This window comes from Dermacentor albipictus, chromosome 1 (genome assembly GCF_038994185.2).
Source record: "Dermacentor albipictus isolate Rhodes 1998 colony chromosome 1, USDA_Dalb.pri_finalv2, whole genome shotgun sequence".
Taxonomy (NCBI): Eukaryota; Metazoa; Arthropoda; class Arachnida; order Ixodida; family Ixodidae; genus Dermacentor; species Dermacentor albipictus.
Genome location: NC_091821.1, coordinates 352254137 through 352276919, shown reverse-complemented (window position 1 = coordinate 352276919; position 22783 = coordinate 352254137). Strand labels below are relative to the sequence as shown.

At 43.4% G+C, this 22783-nt stretch overlaps 1 protein-coding gene across 1 annotated transcript; it reads left to right on the top strand.

Annotated features, from left to right (window-relative positions):
• The first annotated feature begins 118 nt into the window (after nucleotides 1-118).
• Nucleotides 119-20902, top strand: LOC135909612 (uncharacterized). The gene is made up of 11 exons (XM_065441600.2): nucleotides 119-1121; nucleotides 4031-4142; nucleotides 4211-4270; nucleotides 4349-4404; nucleotides 5395-5539; nucleotides 6121-7050; nucleotides 7824-7935; nucleotides 11560-11695; nucleotides 13409-13526; nucleotides 17442-17551; nucleotides 20750-20902. Exons 1-11 carry the CDS (start codon nucleotides 430-432, stop codon nucleotides 20826-20828), a joined length of 2550 nt encoding a protein of 849 aa, XP_065297672.2. The 5' UTR covers nucleotides 119-429; the 3' UTR covers nucleotides 20829-20902.
• Nucleotides 20903-22783: the final 1881 nt, after the last annotated feature.

Here is a 22783-nt window from a genome sequence, read left to right as displayed (position 1 = left end):
TTTGCAAAGCGGCAGGTGGCAGCATAATCGTTAGTGCGTTTAATTATGCCAAAAAACGTGTCTCGATGCAATTCTCGATGTCGCTTGTGTCGTCACATAGGCTAGGGAGCCGACGTTACCGAACGCAGTGAAAGTTGTCTGTGATCTTTGCTTGTGCAAAGTGAGTAGACTGGCCATCGTGCTTCTGTGGTTTCTTTTGTATTGTGTGGCGTTGTGCAAGAAACGATTTCAGGCGATTTCAACGCTTTCATTCTTGCTGCTCGTTCGGTGAAATCCTTGTCGGGCTCGTCAAGTGAGCGTAATTCTGCGACGTAGTGTTTCGTGATCGCTACCAGGGCGTCTGGACTTGTCGATCGTGCGTGAGAAAGGAAACGACCTGCGTGCGAGAGCCCACCGTGTGCTCGAGTCCTCTATTGTCGCTGCCCACTTATGAGCCAAGGAGCGGCTGGTAATACCGAGCGTGATTCTCACGATGCCGTCGGCGTAAACCCGCAAGCTTCTCCGCGCTCGAGACGACCTCAGGAGCCTGCTGCTCTGTCTGAAAAAACAGGCAAGCCTGAAGATGCCCCTAGTTGCCTGAAGTCCGCACTCCGACCACATTTTCGACGCCGTGGCTTTTCACGTCGTGCTTCGAACGGGCCGCCGTCAAGCAACGCTCCGGAAAGTGTACCCTGCAAGTTCTTTTCGAAAAATGGTCACTGTCGGAATGGCGACCGATGTCGGTACTCGCACGAGCTAGGAGAACAGTCTTCAGCTGCCGCTTCAGCTACTACTGACAAACCGGCCGAAAATGACGTTGGAGATGTTGCTCCAATCGACTGTACCGACAAAAGTGTCCAGCGGCCACCGCCGAAGGAGCCGTGCCGCTTCTTCGAGCGCCACGGATTCTGTCGCTACGGCCGCGGCTGCCGTTATGCCCACAAGCGCCGTTGCGACCAAGCTAAACGCACTGCCCAAGCTCCGCGAGAAGCCACCATGAACGACTCACCACAGCCAGAGAGCGACGTCCTTGACCCGTCGGCAAGCTATCAGAAGTCTGCTGTTGGATCCGTCAGCGAAGTTGGGCAGGATGGCTTTGCTCAGCAACCACCTAGCGAAGAGGAGTTGCTGAAACAGTTGAGGTAAATAATTGCTCTAGGCAGCCTAAACGTGTTGCCTTCTGTCGTGCCCTCAGTTACTTTGCGTAAGCGTTAGCTACAGTGCATGTTTCTTGTTGCGTCGGTGAGATAACAACCACGTTGCGATGTGAGCACGGAGGGTCTGGCTAGACAACCCGATTGACGGTCGGTGCCCTCGCAACTCGTCCTACTGGCGGGAGGTCTTCTCCTTAGCGTTCATTGCATACCGCGGCGATCTGCGTTCTCGTTGTTTCGGCTTTTCCGCCTTCGACGAGACCTGAACGAACTAGAGGAAGTGCGTCGGCGGGTCCGCTTGTTTGGTTTTTGCCTTTCCGTGCAAGCGCAGATTTATTACGTAGCCTCACGCATCGCTAAACTTTTTCCTGAAGCCCATATGCACAGTTAGTTCGAGGTCACAGGACTGACGTCTGCTGTGTGTCTCAGCACATGCCTGTTCGTATGCCTCCGGCTTTACACTTCACCTTACCTTGATTAATGTCTAGATAAATCATAGAGTGGCCATTTATTCCACATTCTCACATTCAACCAGCAGCGGGATGAATACAAGTGTATGAATAGAGCTGTTCTGAAGAAATCCAGAATCTTGGACTGACCTTGCCACTTTCTTACCTTGTGCATTCTTGCTTCACGAGCTGCGAACAAAAAACTAATTCTTATTAAACCAGCTTTGAAAAACTTTATAAATAAATAAACTTGTAGACTGAAAGCGAGCACTGAGTGTAGTCAGGGTTGAATGGAAATTTTTTTTATTTGTAAATGTTTGAGCAAAAAATAAAAATCAGTATTTCTTGTTTAAGACAGACTGCACCTTTGCACAAACATTTTTGACGGCTGGTGCTGCACATATGGGATGCATTAAACGTGTGTTATGGCGCAGTGGCTTTGTCACACTTAATAACTATTCCTACGAACTCTTAAGCACTTTTTTTAATATCACTATGACTTCCCTTTTCTTAAGTGGTTTCTTTCTTTATCACACCTTGAAACACAGGGTTATGTCTCTCCTTACATACATGGTGTGAGGGTCAGTGTTTATTGCTCATCTATTACAGATTTTACATGATCCACCATCATCTGGTGTTTCTGTACAACCACAAAAAGAGTGGTGGTACCAAAGCAGGGGACTGCGTGACTACAGTTGATAGTATTCCCAGTGGACATTGCACGCTTCCGCCTAACACACAAGCAGTCTAATCAATCTACAGTCAACAGTCTCTTCAGGCTGCATTCTATTTTACATCTTTCTGAAAACGCTGCTCCTTTCTTTCTCAAATCCACACCTGCAATTTAAACTGGAGTTGTGTGCCCACATCTGAAGGAGGAGACCTTTGGGGATCTTAATCTCAGGGAAATGGTGATAAGCCCTGAAACGTTTACAATGCAAATGCCTACTTGTTGGGTCACATTGCTGGGTTCATTGCCATCAGCAACAGTGTATGCCAGTGCTGTCATGTGTTGTTAAACAAAATGGTCAAATGTGCTTTTTAAACAAAAATGATGTCCCTAAAAAGAATTTTCAGGTGCCAAAAGCAAGAATAGGCATATATAGGCACAATGGACAGAAATAGGCATTTATGGGCAGTGTAACATTGGTGCTAACCGACTTCTGAAACTACAGTTAGTGCTTATACACTACAATATAGGAGCCCTAACACGTGGAAAGAATTAGGCACTTGCCTGTAATTCGATCTCTGATCATGATAAATGTCCCTGTGGACATTTTAGGGACTGGCTCCGGGACTGCTGGACAGAATGTTTGAATCACAATAGCTTATTTATACCAATGCTCTATGTAAATATACTATTTCTAACCATTGTCAAGTTTTTCCTGTGAGAAGAATAGCAAGCCATTGCGAAATATGTGCACGGTACACAACCAGGGATCTGATGAAGTGTCAAACCTTATTTCCGAGGCCAGTGTTTTGAAATGTAGCAGCTTGCATTCGAAATAGGCATTTGGTGAGTGAGCAGCTTAGTAATGCACTACCCTTCTAGAAATGGGGCTCATCTGACAAGTGTTCAACACTGCAGCTTACACCCCTGTCACAAAGGCACTTGTAGTCCTTTGCCTGTATCAAACTTCTCCAGGACAATTGAAGCAGAAGGGATGATGAAGAATATCCGATTCAAAGTCAGGCGTGCCTGAAAATCATGTATAGCAACACTGTCTGCATTGACTTGAGCACACTCTAGCCTGTGTGACAGTTTAGGTACCCCTTGTGTCACAGAAAGGCAAGCATACAAAACACTGACACAAGAATGAGGAGGCCAACACAAATGCATTGTCTTCCTGTGTCCATGTTTTGTACTCCTCTATATTGGTAGCTTAGCAAGAAACTAGTCTAATTTAGAGTTTCTTTAGTTACCTTAATGAGAACTTTGCCTTTTCAGAGTATTAACTACTTCAATGACATAAATAGCCAGGTTTGGTTGTACCAAGCATCTTTCAACCGAATGCACACCTTGACCAGGCAGGAGATAGCACAAAAGGATACAAGGTACCGCACAGTCTTGCTTTGCATCTCACACAGAACATCTAATTGACGAGTGTGCCCCGTGACCATCCTTGGCCACGGTGATGGCCATTTGCAAGGATTCATGGCATTTGCTTTGTGTGATTTCGAAGCTCTTTAAAAGTGGAAGTGAAGGTGCTTGCTTGTTCATTTAGTGTGGTATGCTTACAAAGCTTTGGCAAGTGACATGCCACCAGTCAAGTAAAAGCATTGTGGAGCTGCAACCACTGCTGCTATGTGGTAACCAAATTATTTCTCAAACTGTTAAAATTTTACTGCATGCTTTGAACTTGGGTGTATTTCCATTTTGACCCTGTTAACTGGCTCTGATGTGCAGATCTGTAATACTTTTGATCTGTTTTCATTGCCTCTTTACAGGGACAGAGAAATCGATCAATTTCGAAAACGATTTAGAAAAAGCAAAAAGATACTTGGTGGGGATGGCACCGACAAGTACACTTTTGTATTTGGACCTACAGATCCTGACTGGGTATGCTTTGCTTCCAACTTTCGATTGCATGAATTTGCTCGGAGCTGACATTCTATCTTTCCTTACAGCCATTTGATGTCAAGGAGCTAACAATGATGGTTACATTTCCAGAGTTCTATCCCAGAGAGGTATGCCTTTCGCTCTCTGCAAAACATGGCTTGGTATTAATTTTTTTTCTTCCTTTCTTTTGCTTCCCTCTTCTGCAGTGCTTTATGATGTCTGTGCTTGATGAAGAAGGTGTCTTACCTCCGATGCTGCTGAGGTAAATAATCTGCTGGTTTGTTACCTTGATTATAAACATTCGTGAATGTGTGACACAACATTCTGTTATGAATTTGTGACGTTGACAATGCAGAATGGGCAAAGCACAAGGTTATATACTGTCTACAGAAAAATAAAATTGTACCAAATAAAAGTGGTACCGCATTTTAGAGGCTTGATTTACATTTTTTTAGTATAGTAAGTGTTTTTTTTTTTTTTTTTGTAATGGCTGTTCTCAGCAACCTCATTCATAGGCCTTTCTTCCAAAACAGCAAGTTGGCTTTTCCATATAGTCTCATTGCCCTACTGAAAGGAACCTGTTCATACCTAGTTGGTAGATTCATTATGAAAATAAGGCCCAAGAAACATTGTCATTGCAGGATTAGGGAGGGCCTGTGTACATCATATGTGTGCCTTGTTCTGTTTATCCACGCCGATTCACTCACTCGGCAGTCATTGGCATGATGGTTATGGCCAGCACGTTACCCTAATTGCACATAAATTTGTGGAAATTGGGATTAATTGATTGATTGAAAACATCTTTATTTGCAGGATATTCGTAGAACTCGTGGGTGGGCCACCTAGTAAATTTAGTCTTAATGCACAATTTTCCCTTGCATGCTCTTTTCTCCATATGCTGGGTGTTTAATCGTTGCCCTAGCAATAAGCAGTGCCACCATGTTTTGGACAGATGTTATGTGAAAAAGCCAACTTAATGGTTTTTTGATAGGAGTCTAAAAATTACTTTCCTGTCAGGACTGCCTGACAAAGATTGAGGCATATTAGATGCAAGGCCAAGAAAGAGCCAAGTAGAAAGGCTACTTACTGATGGTGGTTTCTGGAATGTTGTGATTATACCCAAGTTTGATGAAATAGTATAGCATTATGAATGACTAGTTGTAATGAGCTCCAGTAAAGGACACATTTTTAAGGCTTAAAGTGACTATAATTTTTTTATAGTGCTAATTGTTACGGTTTTGTGCACTATCAGGGACCTCAACAAGGCCATTAAGGCATGGCTGGATGAGAAACATTCCACAACAAAACAAGTTGGCCCAGGATCACTTCATTTGCGTCCATTCCTCCGCTGGTTTGACCGCAACCTTGAGGCACTCTTTATTGAGGGCTTAAGGAAGGTAAGTTTGTCATATTTGTTCTTATAGTTATGGTATTGGTATAATTTGGTTTGGTGCCTGAATGTTTTCCACTGACCCCAGTTTCTTTATTGAAAATTTGTTTAGGCATTTGTGGGAATGATAATGTATACACAGTGCTGGTCTGTTATAAAGGTGAAATATAGCCTGCTTTGAATTTACGCATGTTGTAAATTTTCAACAATTAAGGTTCGTAGTTTTGATGTTTTGTGGCAAAAATACAGTAATAATGGGCTTTGTGCAGCTGATTCTCTGGCACATGCCGTTCAAGCCATGGGCCAGTTATACTATATTATTTTAAACACAAAAGACAGTTGTTTTATGCTCCTTTATGCTTCTTCTTATTTGTTTTTATCGCTGCATGGAATGTATTCGTGAAGCAATGCTTCGTTATATTTATTTCGACCAGATCATTACCACATTTCAAATCATGTAAGGCATAGTTGTTTGATGATTGCTTGGTACCCTTTTTCAACTTTTCTTTGTTGGAAATAATTATGACGTGAAACCAACCTAATAGTTTTTGAATTCTTAATGTGCTGATATTTTTTGCTTTTGTTTAGGTGAAAAAGATTCAACTTGCTGAAGCTGCTGGCCTTGAATTTGTGCCCTTTGAGCAACTGGCAGGGGCTACAATGGAAGTTGTGGAGTCAACTGTAGATGATGCATTATCCGAAGGGAACGAAAACAATGCAGATGCCGAATCTGCTGTCATGACAAACAGTGCTGCCAGTTTTCAAAACAAGGCACATCAGGGCACATCACAAGAAGATAACATAACAGACAGCTTGCATGTGTTGACTCTTGATTCACACGCAGAGGAGGAAAGATCCATAGAGAAATGGCCATCCGGTGCATCAAACGACCAAACTTCAGACTGCAACCAACAAGTCAGTGGTGTTACAGGTATTTTTAATGGCTTTGACATGTCCCTAAACTCAAGCTTTGTCTCCAGCACTGGAAATGGCGAGAGACCCGACCAAAAAGAAAAGAGTAAGAGGCATGAGAATGTTGAAAAAAAACAAAGTGAGCCTGCAGAAAACAAGGTTCCACATAGCATAGCCTCCTCTATTACGGATGCCGACGGCTGTTCTGAGAAGCCTGCTGCTGATGAGAAGCCCTCATGTGGTGCTCAGAAAGTGGGTGTCGACGTTCATGTCAACCAGAAGAAAGGCACCGAGGTGAAGTTTCGGCGATTAGAGCTTGGTGAAGGTGTAGCCACCTTGGAGTGCACAAAAGTGGCAGTCAGGGTGCAGTGTAGCAGGTGCCGTTGCAATGTGGATGTCGTCTCACCTGCACGTCGCCGCAATGTGGTGACGTGTGGCCGCTGCTCGCGCACCTGCAGCGTGACATTTCGACCAAATTTGATGCATCAGTTCAACTCTGTGCTTGGCTATTTTGACCTTGTGAACTGCTTAGCTGTGGACCTGGTGCTGTCTGGCTGTGCCTTTGCCCTAGACTGTTTCAGCTGCAACAAGAGGATGACTGCTGATGTGAGTTAACTGCATGTGGGTGCTAGTCTTGCAACTTGCGGTAGGGCTTAGTGCGTATTATCATTACTTATGCGACCAAACACATTCTTCCTATTACTGTTGCTTAGGGGTACATGCACAGTTCCTTTGTACATAACTTCTGTGTGGCATCTTGTTGCCATCATTAATTGTTCACAGGATGGCCTTTTGTGACAGCGCTATTACCATTAAACCATTAAAGTTGAAATTATATTCTGGAATTTTATGTGTTGATGGTTTTGATGTTCATGTGTTAACGCAGTAATGGTGGACACTGGATTAATTTTGACCACCTTGGGTTCTTTAACGTGCACCCAATGCATGGTACATGGATGATTTTGCATTTTGTCCCCATCGAAATGCATCCGCCGTGGCCGGGATTTGATCCCGCGCCCTAGGGCTTGGCATGAGGAAACCGTTTATATGCCAAGGTAATTTTGACCTAGGTAAAGCGGTAATGGCAATGAGCTGGTAATGAGGTTTTGCTGTTGAAATCGAGTTCAACCATGGGATTACCTATGAAGACATTTTCATTGCTGCATTCCTTCTCTTTTGTTTGTAACGTTGCATGTTCTTTATACAATGTAATTTTCATCTTCAATTGTAAAGAATTGTTGCATGCATGTTGCTTACAACTGAAAATTGTTTTTATTTTTATTGTTGCCAATGCACTGTTAAAGTCTTCATTGTAATGCCTAGTGCTAACAAATGGTGTTACATGCACTAAGCTTTCTTTTTCTGTTTTTCATATGCAGGGCATTCACTATGGACAACGTCGTTCCCTTTGGTGCCAGTTTTGCAATGCCAAGATAACTGTACTCATGGAGTCTGTCAAGTTTCTTCAATTGCAACCATCTAGAGAAGCTGGTTAGTATATTGATCATGGTAACACAATTCCATCTCATTTCTTTTTCTGATGCATTCACCTTGCTATTGTCGTGTTGCTTTTGAATATTCAGTTTCTTCAGCAATCTATTCAACATATTTTATTGGTCTGTGGATTTTTCTGCCCATCGATTGTTGTTGGACCTAGTGTGAAAAGCATTTATTTTTGCAGAAGTGTTGCAAATTAAACTTGTTCGTGCATATTTATGAGAATGCTTGGGGAGAGTGTGAAAAGATATGACAAGAGACAGACAATATAAGCGCAGACTAACAACCTTTATTTCAAAGGATGTGCGTATACTTTCTGAAGATCCACAAACAGTCTAATTCATGAAAGTGAGACACCAAAAAGCTACATAACAATGTAAAATGATAGCTGGAGCACACAGTTTGGCCATGTAGTCAGATGACCAAACTATCTAAATTCTACTCTTTGTAGTAAATTAAGAGGTGGCAAACCAACGCATGCCTCTCCTGTGAATTTTTTATGCCTAGAAAATTTTGTGTATATTTTGGTCTTTGTATTGCCCTAGGATTTCATTAAAAGCAAAAAGGAACAGTGAAAACCAAGACGCAGTACCAGAGGGAGACATACACACAGTCTTTCTGGTCCATCTTGGTATTCACTGTATATTTTTTTTCCCGCTTTAACATGAATCAACTGGCCCAGCAATCCACGATTGTAAGGTTTCCATTCGGCTCAAAATTTAAGGGGGGATGAGGGTCTTGAAAACTTTTTTTTTATTTCTTAACATATCTTCCTGAAAATTGGCATGCAGATATATCTTTGAATGCTGATCGCAAATATATATTCAGATTTTATATATCTCATCTATTAATGAAGATATTGCAAAATAACTCATCCCACATAGGTCTTTTCTTACGGGCCATTATGATAATTTCTTAATTAAAAAAACTAGTTTCAAAGAATAGCTGTCATTTCCAAGGGCCCACTGCACATCCTAAAGCTAAAGAAATTTTTAAAAAGTGATCATATAGGTCATGAATGAATAACAAAGTAGGAAAAAAAAACAATGCGGGAGTAATTAGCTTACATCTGACCTAATTGCTAGTCTAATGGGTTTAATGAAAAATGGAAAGCTTTAGGATGTAGTTGAGGCTTTACTGAAAAAAATGATACCTAATTCAATAAAATCAGTTGATGCAAACATTATGAAAAGTTCTGTAAGGCAAAGGCATTTGATCGAAAAAGCAAAGCTGAGAAAATTGCATTCAAAGTTTTGCTTACTCTGCCACTTTTGTTTACCTATCACATGGAAAAATTTAATGCTTTAGCATGCAGCCCAGTCATTACTGAACACAATAACACCAAACGCAAAGAAATCTGTTCATGTAAAGATTGTGAAAACCTCTGTATTGCATTGGTACTTGACAAAAAAAATAAAAAAAAGCTCAGAAAGTCGTCTTCACTTGCTGCGCCGACGTTCATTAGCTCGAACTTGCGGGAAGTCGCGAACTTCTTCGCCAATGAGGTTTTAATGTTGTCTGCGTACTTTTCACGCCCCGCGCACTCCGCGCAAAACACCGCGTCGAAGCGTTGAGCACGCGAGCTCGGTTGAGCCGCGTCCGTCGGCACCGAAGCGGCGTGCGGAAACGCCGAAGTCGACGTTAGGCTTAGGTCAGCCGGCTCGGCCGCTTCCGACGACACGGAATCCGAAGCGACTTGCAGCGTTTCAAAAGTTAGCATTTGCGACGAGCTTAGTCCAGGCGCATCCACCGGCACTGCAGAGCCTTGCGGTAACACCGAAGTTGACACCGATCGGGACTGTCCAGCCGCGTCCACCGGCGAAGCTGTTGTTGGCGAGCTCAGTCCAGCCGCATCCACCAAGGCCACAGCAGCTTGCGGCATCACCGAAGCTGTAGTTCTTGACGATGTAGCGCTCTTATTCCATGCGCGCCTCTTTTTGCTGACTGCTTTTCGCGTGCTTGCTTTCAAGCGCGCGTCTCGCGCCATCGTGACACGCGGAACAAAGACACCAGGCACGCAAAAGCAAGAAATTCGTGGTTAAAAGAGGCGACTCAATAGCCAAAATATCTACAAGGACGATAAAGAAAAAGGCAGAACGAAAAATACTAGGAAACAAAGAGGAATGCGAAAAATGACGTGCGCGCCGGCGAAAGCAGACGACGCGAAGGAGTCTAACAACGCGGCCGCGGGGCCGCGGCAGGCGAAGCATGCGTCACGGCCAATCAGAGGGCTGCGCCTCGGGGAGGCGCCCGTTTCACCCAATCAGCGGCTGTCTCGCGACGATTTCGCTCTTGAGAACGGGTGCTTGGGGTGCCGATCGCTCCGCTGCACTAGGGTCTACAGCGTGCCGAGGGGCGCCAGAATGGAGAGCGGGAAACCAGCTTTCAAATGAGACCAAGATGGCGCCGATCGGTTCGCGTCGCGCGGAGCTACGGCAGCTTGAAAATGAGGCAAACCTTCGCGCTTGGCGTTCAATTTCGGCTCACCGACGTTTCTAAATTGCCGTTTTTTTATACTTCGAGTCGGAATTGAGCCATAATATTTTGTAGAGGCATAGTTGGGACATTAAAGACTTCAAAAACGTAATTTTTGAAAATTGCCATTTTTGACCATTTTTCGCGATTTCAAGACCCGCGTCCCCCCTTAATGTACAGCCACATAAAGCAGCATGAGGCCAGGTTTTTTCTCCGTCTCGTATGCATGTTCCCTAAGACAGTGGTTGAAGCATTGGCCTATTTGTCCTATGTAGTTGCAGCTGCAAGATAGTGGGATATCCTACTCAACACATACCGTACTGCTGACAAATTGCTGCATGTGACTCTTGCTGCAAACTTCATGTCTTGGCTTGGTTTAGTTGGCTTTTCTGCATAACATGCCCAGCTTCTTCAATGCAGAAATAAAGCAAATTCCAGCTCTTCCAACAATTTTCATGAGGCTGTGGCTGAGCTCGTGTATGTACAGTATAACAGCGTTAGCCGTCAGCTTGCTTGAAGCTCTCCATCCTGAGGCGTCATCCATGCTCAGTCTTCTTAGCGATGCCTACCAGAAGCTGGCGGGAGTACCTTGCTGAAAGCAAACAGACTTTGATTTGGAAGCTCTTCCCTACTTGATGGTGGTAGCGGGGCCTGTTAAGCGTGCCCTTCAGTGCTCTTATGGCAATACCACGCTTTGCAGTCTTCGTTTAGCCTGATGAGAAAGAAGCCTTCTTTGATTGCATGGCTTAGCTCCAGGAGACATGATGCCCACCAACGAAAAACTTGAGGCACAGAAAACAGAGCTCGCCATTCACTGGCAGTTTTTTGTTAGCACAAGCCAGCCCTTTGCTTTGTTTTCCTTTTACTTCGTTATGTTGCTTACTACTGTCACACCTTACTGAATTTAGTTTGCGCATATCCCCGTAGGATAGTATGTGTGTCCTTTCAAATAAGAGTTGTTAGTCTGCACTCATGTTGGTTTATCTTGTGTCCTGTCTTTTCACACTGTTCTTAAGTATCCACATTTATATTTCTTCATTTATTTTGTATGTTTATGTGACAGGACTTGCATTTATTCTATTAATAAAAACTGCTACAACAGTCTGTACATTTTCATAATTGGCACGCCAAATTTTTCCGCAGAAAATGCAGGTTCGGCATTCTCCATAAAGGCTCCCAAGATGGTCAAAAATGTTAAAGATCCAGCCATTCAGGAAGGCAAGCCTCTTCCAGATGGGGGCATCTGCAAGCACTACAAAAAGAGCTTCCGCTGGTTGAGGTAGGAAAGGCTGGCATTTGATTCTCTTACCTCAGTGGTTATGGTGTTGTTTTAATTTGGCTGCTCTGTGCTAAAAGCGGGTGATTTCAGGCCTCTACGCAGCTGTGAAAATGTTTTTAAATTGAATTTTGTATGTAAATCTGAAGCTGACCACTCGTCAATCTTAATCTCAAATTGTCTTACTTTTATTGTGTTTATGAGAATATATCAGTGTCATCAAGTGTTAAGAGGGGAGCCTGCTTGACATGGTGTCAGTAAAATGTGAGTTATCACATTCTCACGAGTACCATGTTTTTTTCATGAAATTGTGGTTCTTGCAGCTGCTGCAGCTGTTAGGTTGATTTTGCTGTTGTGATAGCATAAGATTGGCTCTTTGTTGTTGGCACTGAAATGCCCACCAATCGAAATGACATCACGCTGCACATTTTATTTTGCCTCTGCCCATTCCAAGTAGAACTGCTATGTAATGTCGTAGGGCGAGGCGTCTTACTGGTTACCGGTTTGACATCATCTGGAATACTTTCAACCATGCATTGACCAAATCTCTCTAATATGTTTTTGCACATTGCAAAAATAGGCAATGGGCAGACGAATTTTTCAAACTAATGATACACTTTTCACTGAGTGTTTTGCCTGCTGCTGGTGGGTCTGTGAGAGCATTTTCACTTATGTACTAGGAAATGAGTGTCATAAAGAGTTTATTCAGAAGAGTTAAGTTCTTGGGTATAACTGTGGTGCTGCATGCAGGTGGGGAGAGGTGAGAAAGTATGCAACATATGTTAACAATAGTAACTTCTGATGACTGCCAATGGAGCACAGAGGCAATTTTATTGTGCGTTAACTTGGGAGCTTTGGAATTTGGTGCAGAAATTTCTACTAGTGCTATCAAGCAAAATTTTGGGTGTTCACTTGTGCATGCTGTTGACATGCACATGCCATTTTGTGGCTTGCCATGACAGCATGAACTTTTAGTTCCGCTCAAGGATTCTCATGAACCAGAGCTTGGTGCTGCAGATGTGTGGTGGCTGTACAGTGTCCACAGGTGTGTGTATGTGTACACATGCTGCAGCAAATACAAGCTGTAAAATATGTTGGCACTGCCCCTAAGCTTTGCTGTGAGGTCGCCATTGCCGCAGTAATGAGATGCAAGAACACACTTGTTCAAACTGACAAGAAACAGGCAACACTTGTGCCACCAGATGACTTTGTGACCAAAGAATACAAAACATAGCCATAGCTACACAGAATATGAGTGAAGAGGGAATGCTGGGGGCTCTAGAAAAGGCTATTCAACTACTTGTAGTGTTTTTAACTTGACATACCATCATGAAAAATTTGGGAAAGCTTCCCATAAAGAGATTCTGTTTATGTATAAATGATTCTTTTCGGTATTGTGATGGTCGTTTTTCGGACCCTTTGACCAAAACATGCCTACTTCAGAACATTTCGCAGATGTACTATGGACTTTTTGTCTTATTCTTTGACGCATGGATTCATAAACTTGTGCAAATAACTTTGTTTTTGGTTCTGTAGCAGTGTGTTGAACCTGATTTCATTTGATGTAACAAATGTTGTTAATACCTACAGATGAATCATACATGCAACATGGTTTTGTGGTCCTGTTGTGTAATTTTTTTCATGCTTTGTTGCCTTGGTCTATGCCTAATATTGTCCTAAATTGCGTTCTGTTGTCTCTGCTATTGTTAATTCCAGGTTCCCTTGTTGTGGGAAAGCTTATCCTTGTGACAAGTGCCATGAAGAGCAGGAGGGTGGCAGCCACGAAATGAAGTACGCCACACGAATGATATGCGGCCACTGCTGCAAAGAACAGGTGAGAAGCATGAGTGGAAACACACTTATGAGCAGTTAGTAGTGTCTTCCAGCATTCTGCCAGGAACTTCTAACAAAATGCTGGCCTGTCTATTTTCCATCCACCCAATCAGTTGGAGAGGGAGCTTGGATTTGTGTGTGGTCCAGCATTTACTTCTTTGTGTTTTGTAAGTGAGGAGTTCTGGCACCCATACTGTAACTCTTAATAGACTGGTTATTTGCCCTATGCATCACATGTACCTCCCAATGCCATTTTAAGATGAAAGTTTTATACGCCCCATGAAGTGAAAAATCCACCATCCGTTGTTCTCATCTCATGGTACCAAAACCCATGTGACCAAGTGAGAACATCACGTTCCCGGCGCTGGACCTGCTGCGACTTGCACCGCGAAATCCCACTGTGAACAGCCACAGTGTCAGACGGATACTGTGGCCCACACTGAAAAAAAAAATGACTTGGCCCACTCCCAATACTTGACTGAGGTGGATTAAGGTAGAGTTTTAATGTAAGGTGATTACTTAGACAATTGATTATGTGTTTGCATTCAAATCACGTAAGGATACTTAAGAGGAAGCTCTAGCTTGGGCCCAGCTTCGGTGCCGCCTATTCAAATACATGTAAAACGCAGAAACTCTTTTATGACATAACCAGTAGGCTGATTTTAATGAAATCTGTTGCATTTGAGAGAGAAAGTTGAATTCTAGTGACAGGTGAAAGCGAAATTTCTGTTTAGTGCCTGTATTTACTAAATAGAATTCTCGAAAATTGGTAGCTTTAAAAAAAATAGCACGAAGTTTATAAATTCGTAGCTCTGCAGCTAGAACAGGTATATAAGTTTTGTAAACTGCATTCATTAGAGTATTCAAAGTGGTCAAATTTGAAGCATCAATTTATATTTTACGTGAATCTGTTACATTGTTTACAAGGGTTTTGCAAAAGGGTCATTCCATGCCAACTGATCCAAACATTGCACTCTGCTATCTTCAGTTTCCTGAAGAAAAAAAAAAATCATGGCATATTGCTTTACCGTGACAAATATTAACCCAGCTTGGTTTTGGCAAAACAAATATTTTCACGCTGTGGCCACCATCTTTAAGTTTGCACGCGATCATAAAACCTAGTACAGTGAAACCTCGTTAAACTGTAGTTTGGCCGGAGCTCAGAAAAAGTACCTACTAAACGGTAGTACTGTTTAACCAAATAGCATGAGATCGCCCACTTACCTGTCAAAAACGGAACTCGGAGAGAGTGCGAAAAAAGGGGAAAAAAAACGTGCACACACACTTCGTGCGACAAAAGTGTTATTTTCATTTGATGTCGCGGCGGCCTAGCACGACGACGACAGCGGCCTCAAACTTACTGAAACTGCGTGCCAGCTCCCTGTTCTCGGCAAACACTCGCATGGCAGATTCCTCGTTGGCGTTACGTATTCTCCGTGCACATGCGCAGTAGTACTGCAGAAGTCCCGGGCGCGCCTTTTTCATTGCCGGGTGCCGGAGTTTGGAATACCTTTCATTTGGAATAGAGTTATGTTATCGCGCCCTGTTCTCGTCGCAACGATTACATTCATGAGGCTGACGTAACGCGCAGCTTATGCCACTGTCGGGGCTGAATCGCCCGTGCTGTCGCTTTCCGTGTCGTCCTCATCACTGTCGCTAGTCGATACTTCGGCAACAGCACAGGCAACGATGGCGAAAAGTCGAACCTCATAGCCAACATGTCTTTGCGGTCGCAGCAGCGCTGCCGAGCAACTTCTTCGCATTCCAAATGCCACACACTGTAGTCAACAGCAGATCCCTGTTTGCAGGCCAGTGCCGATTTCTTCGTGTCACGTTCGATAGCACGGACAATGTCTTTTTCTTCTATGCTGAGCATCTGGCATCTTTTTTAATCCGAGCTTTGAAACGACGCGAGTCCTTGCTTGCACGACGCCATAACTCTCTCTGGCACAGCGTCAAAATGATGTTGATGTTGATGTGGCTTCACGCGGAAACGCACGGGGCGCTTGGAGGCCGTTGTTTCGATCTTTGAGGCTTGTTGTTCTGCCGGGCCACCCGATGGAGACAGCGCACCGCCGTGTTTTCGCGACGAAAAGTTGAAACGCTACGTTTTAACCGATGCGTACGCAATAAGCTGGTACGGTTTATGCAGATACAGAACACATTATGTTCAATGGCTGCTGAGTCGGGGATTTGACTTTACTACTTTTAAAACAAAACTACTGTTTAAGCGGGTACGTTTTAACGAGGTTTTACTGTATAACAAAAAAGATGTACAAAGTAAAAGTTTTTACCAATGACTATGAAACTTTTTTTATACATAAAAAATACATTGCTCTTTTATATGCATTAAATTGAACTGAATTTGTCTAACCTTTGTTTACATTTAAAACATGGAAGGTACAAAAAGGGTGGAAATTCGAAATTCTTATAAAAGTCTATGTTCTCACAGTAGTCTGGAGATCGCAAGAGCCAGTCCATGGGTAACGCATGGGAGCGATTTACAGCAGCCACCACTGACATACCTCCCAGAAGACGCATGCTACTCTGGCCATCGATTGTTGCGGCACTACACTTTTCTTCTAATGCTATCACCATACCTTCCTCTGTTTTATGCGTTGTGGTTGATCCCTTCTCTCTGCTTTCCTCCTCGCGTCCTTCATCTCCTGTGGCGCTCTGTGTCTGCTCTTTCATCCTTTGCTGGTTTACTTGGTTATACCATGGGAGAACGCCAACATTCGCTGCAAGAACAGGCACCTAAGAGTTGCGCTCTGAAGACGAAAGTCTGTTGTTCCATTTAAAGGAAACTGTACGGAGGGAGATACACAGGTCACTTTTTCAGAGATGCTGTAGTTTCACAACGATTACATAGTAAACATTGCAGATATGATTTGAAGGAAGGGCAGACAAAAAGATCATCACTGCTTTTGTGTATTTGCACACTTTCAATTTATAAAATACAGAACCAGTTTGGGCTATTGAGGATAGTTGGATGATGAACTTGGATCCTTGTTTTAGCTCCCACAAAGCTAGGGGTTCTCCCCCTAGGATATTTTTTTCCAGGTTATATAGTCCATTGTTTGAGTCCTGCCTGGTGAAGCAACAGGTCTTGATATTGATTACCTTAATTGCCTTAATGACTATACTGGATGTGGTTGCTGTTGCACCACCATTGTAGAAGTCCCTCACTTTCCAGCAGCTGCATTAGAATAGGACACTTAGGAAACGTGAGAAGCAAAGCAAAGCTGACACGCACTGGCAGTGGTGCCACGAGTGTCCTGTTTTAGTAGCATTGTACAATTTAGCCAGACATTCATGAAGGGTGGAGGTATTCTACATGTTCTACGCATTAAAATGACAAACAAACTGATCCTATTGTTCAGTTTATACAACTATTTGTTAAGTAATTTTAGTTTGTGTAAATTCCACGGTATTGCTATCAGCGTTCTCATTGTAACAGTCTTTAGGAAATCTCACTTTATTGTTTCTATCACTTGTGCTTGTGGAGCATTGGAATTGGTGCTTATTTTGCACATAAATGAAAGGGTGCAGAATTAAATTCATGGCCTTGTGTGCCCGTAGAGCAGTACACTTAAACATCTCACAAAAAGCACTATATAATTTTTTTTTTCACCTTCTGCTTGCACAGCAACACTCAAAATTTCAACTAGTCTTGGTTTTTAGACCAACCTGATTTAATTCCAAAGGTGCTGGTTTATGTGGTACTTTCAACTATTGAGCACTCACATGAATAATGTGCTTTGGTCGATGCATGCTATTCTGACATTAAAGCTGCTATGGACTACCATTACTATTACCACTGCAATACTAGTACTACTACTACTGGGAAGTACGTAGCTTGCTATAAGGTTGATAAAGTATTGCACATCATGCTGTGCGTTCAACATTGTTACAGCCCTTTGCTGCTGAGAAGCCTTGCACTGGCTGTGCAAACTTCATGACAAAGAAACCCACAGCACACTGGGAAGGAGGACGTGGTTGCCGGGATAAGATTCATATGAGCAGGTATGCATTGCACTGGTTGCCATAGGCGGTATTGTATATGGCTGTAGAGCTAAGGGGCCAAAGGTTTGATGTTAACATGTTGGTGGCCACTGATGCAAGCTAGTTTACATCATTTTTCTTTGTTATTGTGCTCTACAGTCCACTCGTTATAGCTTGTGTCAGAACTGGCTCAAAAATTGCTGTTATTTATTATTTTTACATTACTAAGCAAGGCACTTCCTCTTGCTTTCTTATAATTGAGCAGTGCCATAGAGTGCACCATTAACAGCACCTGAGCCGTGTTGCTGTCTGCACCAGCCTACAAGTAGGTTTAAAGTGAGCTGTATTGTACAAGTGTTGCCTGTTTCACATTTGCACTTTCAAAGAGTACTGAAGTCATCTAGCTCTATTGCCTCCTGGCGCTAGCTTGCACAAAGGAGCCGATCAGCCTCTTGGACTTGTATGATTTTTTGTTTCAATGGTCTACAAAAGTTTGTGTGAAGCAGTAGTATTAAATTGTTAGCTGTAAAGCTGTAATTTTAGCATTTGAACAATGAATAAAATGGTGTGTTAAGCTTTATGCGAACCAGAAAGAGCCACGCGATTGATCCCAACGGAAGACTTGAAGCGCGCCACGCGATCAGCTTATAGGTGTTTCCAGAAATGCAAAATGTTGATGTTGCTAATTTTTACACCGTAATGAATTCTGGCCAATTTCTCACAGAAAAGTGAAACTGAAGAGTTCAAAAGCACAACTGTCACATCATAGTATAGACGCTCTTGAATGACATGTTCGCTTGTGCCTCAGGTAGATGAGTATCAACTGAGTGTCCTTATCAAGCTGCGATCGAGGTCACTTTATGCTCACCTGATGATGAGATGCAAGCAGTCATATCATTCATCAGCGTTAACTATGGATGTGACACTTGCACTCTTCAGCTATTCAGTTTCGCTCTCTGCTGTGTGAAATTGGCCGAAAATCATTATGGTGCAAAAATTAGCAGCATTTCATTTTTGCATTTTCGTAAATGGTAATGAGCTCATCGGATGGGCACGCTTCAAATCTTTCATTGGAATCAATCATATAGTTAAAATGCAATTAGTCTAATTTACATAATTACTTGTCTAATTACTACACTGAGTGGTAAAAACAGTATAGAGGAAAATAATATAATTTTCTCATTTTTGCTAATTTTAAGAAATTTCGAACATGTTTCATGAAACACCCAGTATGAACTTGGCATTCTGATAATTAATCGTCACGAAGAAGTTTTACTTCCCCTGATAGTGTCATAGCAAAAGAGTTTCTTTGAAATATATTTAAACTCCCTTCTTCGGAACGCAATTACCAGAATCATATTAATGGTAGCAACATATTTTATTTCCTGATATTACTTTTTCTGTATATTATGTAAAGCAGGCACTGCATCAAAAAGCATTTTTGCCAGTCGCACTATGGACTATTGTAGACCACGTAGTTTGCAACTTTAAAGGGGCGGTGAAACACTTTTTATCAAAATAAAAAAAATGCGCATGTTAAAATAGACTATATCAGACATACATTGCCGCAAAAAGTAATGTATTTAGTGGAAGCAGAGTTATTGGCAATCAATGATTGTCTTTGATTCCCGTCACGGTGTTCCCATTCCTCCTTCAATGCCTTACACTGCGAAGACTACAGCAGGGTGAGGCATGCCCACAACGTTCCACCTACTGAACCTCACTGTGGTGCGCAATTCGTATTAGATTTTGGATGTTCATGTAGATGTCACTATTTTTTATTTTGGTTCCCAGGAGACTATGCCTCAACTTATGGTTGAGTTCACGGTGTCTCATCCCTTTTCTGTGCTACATTGTATTAGATAGCTACGCATGGTTGTTTTCTTGCACCAAGTGCCAGGTAGCACATTTCCCTTGGCACTTATCTCTACACAATCACACAATTTTCGAGGGTCAAACGAAACGTGGTCTTTGTTTTCACTCATGCGAGTACGTCAACAGCGCTCACATAGGGTAAGAGATGGATGCTGCACTACGGACTCGTGTTGAAGGACTCCTAACGTAACGAAGCTTTGATGGTGTAGCAAGGTAAAGTTGTAGGCCAGCTGGTGAGACATTGTGAATAAAACCGCTACAGACACAGGACTAAGGGAGACGACAACACAGGGCATCGGCAATACATCTTGAAGGTGTGAAAACCTGGAAGCAGACGACCTGTTCCAATAGGGTGTTAGTGCTCGGGCCAGTTCACCATGCGCCTGGAGCCACATCACCCACAGAGAAACAACCACTCAGAGCACACAGTTGTTCTCAGACAGCTGCAGCAAGCTCACCAAGCTGGCCCGTTGCAGCATCCCATGGAGACCGTGGTATCCAACCATGTAGCAGACGCAGCTACGTGCTACTGCGTGCAATGTTTGGTACGTGCATTAAAGGGCTGGAGTGTGCACTTGCGCTCATGTGCTCCAATCTGGCCATGTCGTGGTGCTGACCAGCTTTGCCCTGCACCATTTTGACCGACGAATAGCAGCAACATCCAAATTGCACATTTTAAGTGCTGGCAATAGCTCAATATGAAGCAACGTTTGTCAAGGCGTCTCACAAGGAGTGAGCATCCATTGGCAAGTGTACGTGTGGTCTAAGTTTTGCGTGGTTCGAGGCTAGTTGAGCGTCTGAAGCTAATCAAAATTAGTGAGACCTGATGGCTATGACACCAATAAGCACTGTGGCCATAGTTGAATTCCTACGTGGGTGGCCACAGCTGTGTGTAAGTAGTTGGCTTCTTCTGCAATACATAATTCTTATCACAATTCTAAATCTGGATTTTTGCTTACTTCAGCCTGTTTATTAATGAGTCAAATATATGCAGTAACAGAAGAGCAATGACCCAAACACCTGTCTTGACTGATGTCAGCCATCAGCCAATAGCAGCTATATATAGGAATGTCTAATATGGTGGCATATGCAAGCCACCTGAAGCTTCAAAATGGCTGAGGAAAAGGCCTCATCTGAAAAGACGGTGTTTGAGAAAAAGGTGACTTTTCGCTCCACTTGTGAGTTCCACGAACCGCGCATGACTGAAAAATGTGGCTTAGATGTGCACAGCAGTGTATGCTATCCATGTACTGTGTTTCATTAATCCCAAGGGGTGGTTCAGAAACCCTTTAAGCTATACTTATGTCAAGGCTTCTACACAGATATTTTGTTCTCTTTTTTAAGGGACGACAATAAGAAGTTCAGTGGTACAAGTAAGACCATTTCAAGGAAAGCACAAGAGAAGCTTACTGGCAAAAAGTGATGATGGGAAAGGCAGCTAGCCTGGAACTTTTTGTGATCAATTTTGTACTGAAATAAAATTGGTTTAATTTTGTACATTGTGTGCTTCATTTTAGTTATAGGAGAAAGCTTACGTGATTAACCCTTTCAGGCGCCAATTAATTTCGTTGATTGAAAACCTACTTTCACTGCATTTCTTGCATCGTCAGAATCATAAAAGGTACACCTATTAAGCATCAAGATTAAGAATTTTCAATTGTTTAGTGAGCTTTGTAAAGTTTACAGAATGTGGACTCCATGTGATAGCTCGCTACAGGAACATCAAACATGGTAACATCAACTACTTTGTGTCCAGCAGGCTTGAAAAGCGCCTATCCAGCCACTTGAAAATTATGACTGGTGCAAAACACTAAAAAACAATTAAGTAGTGTCAGGATTGGGGGCTCAATCCCATCGTCCGTGGTCCTTTGCCAAGATTGGAGTACGGCATGAATTCGGAGGTAGCTGGCCCATGCCGTCGTCCAACTTATTTACGCTGAGATCGTTGATGAAGTGAAGAACTGCTTCTCATCGAGAACGAGGAAAAAGGGTTTATTTACAGAAATTAAATCAGTCTAACATGACTGCTTGAGAAAAAGAGTAACAGTCCAACATGACTGCAGGAGAGAAGTGACTCAGTCTAACATGACTGCTCAAGAGAAGTGTCTTCAGCATTCGCACAACCACAGTTTTTATACACTCGATCCGCCGGTCCTACGACGCGGCGACTGCTCGTTTACTCATCACCAACGCGCCGCTGCTCTGCAGAACAGTTTACGTACACCAAGGCAACCGCGCTCTGATGCCCGACGACGGCGTTGGCGGGTGCCGTTCCGGGAACTATCGTTGCCAATCGAGGGTCGCTCGTTGTTCCGTGCCACTCCGAACCGTGAGAAGCACAAAAATACGTCGTTCCCGCGGCAGCTTGTCCAGGCGTGTCAAATCAGCTCCGCGTTGGGGAACTCTGGAATCATTGTCCACACACCGAACTCGTCCCGTCACAATGTCGATGGGGCTGGAGGAAGGAAGCGGGTTTCAACGCAAAGGCCGCTTCTTTGAACGCCTCCCAGCTGCAGCGACGGAGAGGGAGAGGTGCGCGTCTTGCACCCCTTGTCGTAATCGGGTGGCAAGGTGGCAATCTTGCTTAGCGGCTCGCCATTCTTAACAGCGCCTCCATGGCCCGAAAAATCTCGACTGTCTAGCGCTGACAACCGCTAGGCAGCAAGAGAACGGCTGCTGGTCAGGGGGGGATTGATGTCTTGGCTCGCAGCGACCACTTGTGCATTGATGTCACCGCCCCAAAACATCCAACAAGGACAGGCAACTGCAAAATGAACCCCACAACACAGCTCTGCGCCGAGATACGTGCATTGGCTCTCACTTTAGACTCGCTAGGCTTCAAAAAAACAACAACAACATAAGTGCAGAAACAAAAAAAATGCTACATTTCACTATGCCAATTTCTGAAGCAAATTCCTGCTGACCAATTCAGCAATCATGGAGGGAATTCTGCTAAATGAGAGGGGATCTTCTTCGCTTAATAAAATTAACACTAGTAACCCTAAAATTTAGGCGGGACCCCCAAACGCAGAATTCAAATTAGCCTGCTCAAACCATCCGCATTGCTATGCAACTTTCCCTTCTTATATCTAACGGAGAAGTTGTACTCTTGGAGAGTGAGGCTCCATCGGAGCAAGCGGCCGTTTTTGTGTGACATTTGATTGAGCCACGTCAGAGGACAGTGGTCGGTCTCGAAGATGAACTTCGCTCCGTACAAGTAACACGACAACTTCTGGGCGGCCCAAACCAAACAAGCGCATTCCTTCTCTGAAGCGCTGTAGGCTTCCTCCCTTACATTTAGTTTACGGCTGGCATAGAGGATAGGATGCTCCTCGTTATCGTCGCCGCCCTGACTAAGTACCACGCCCATACCTCTAT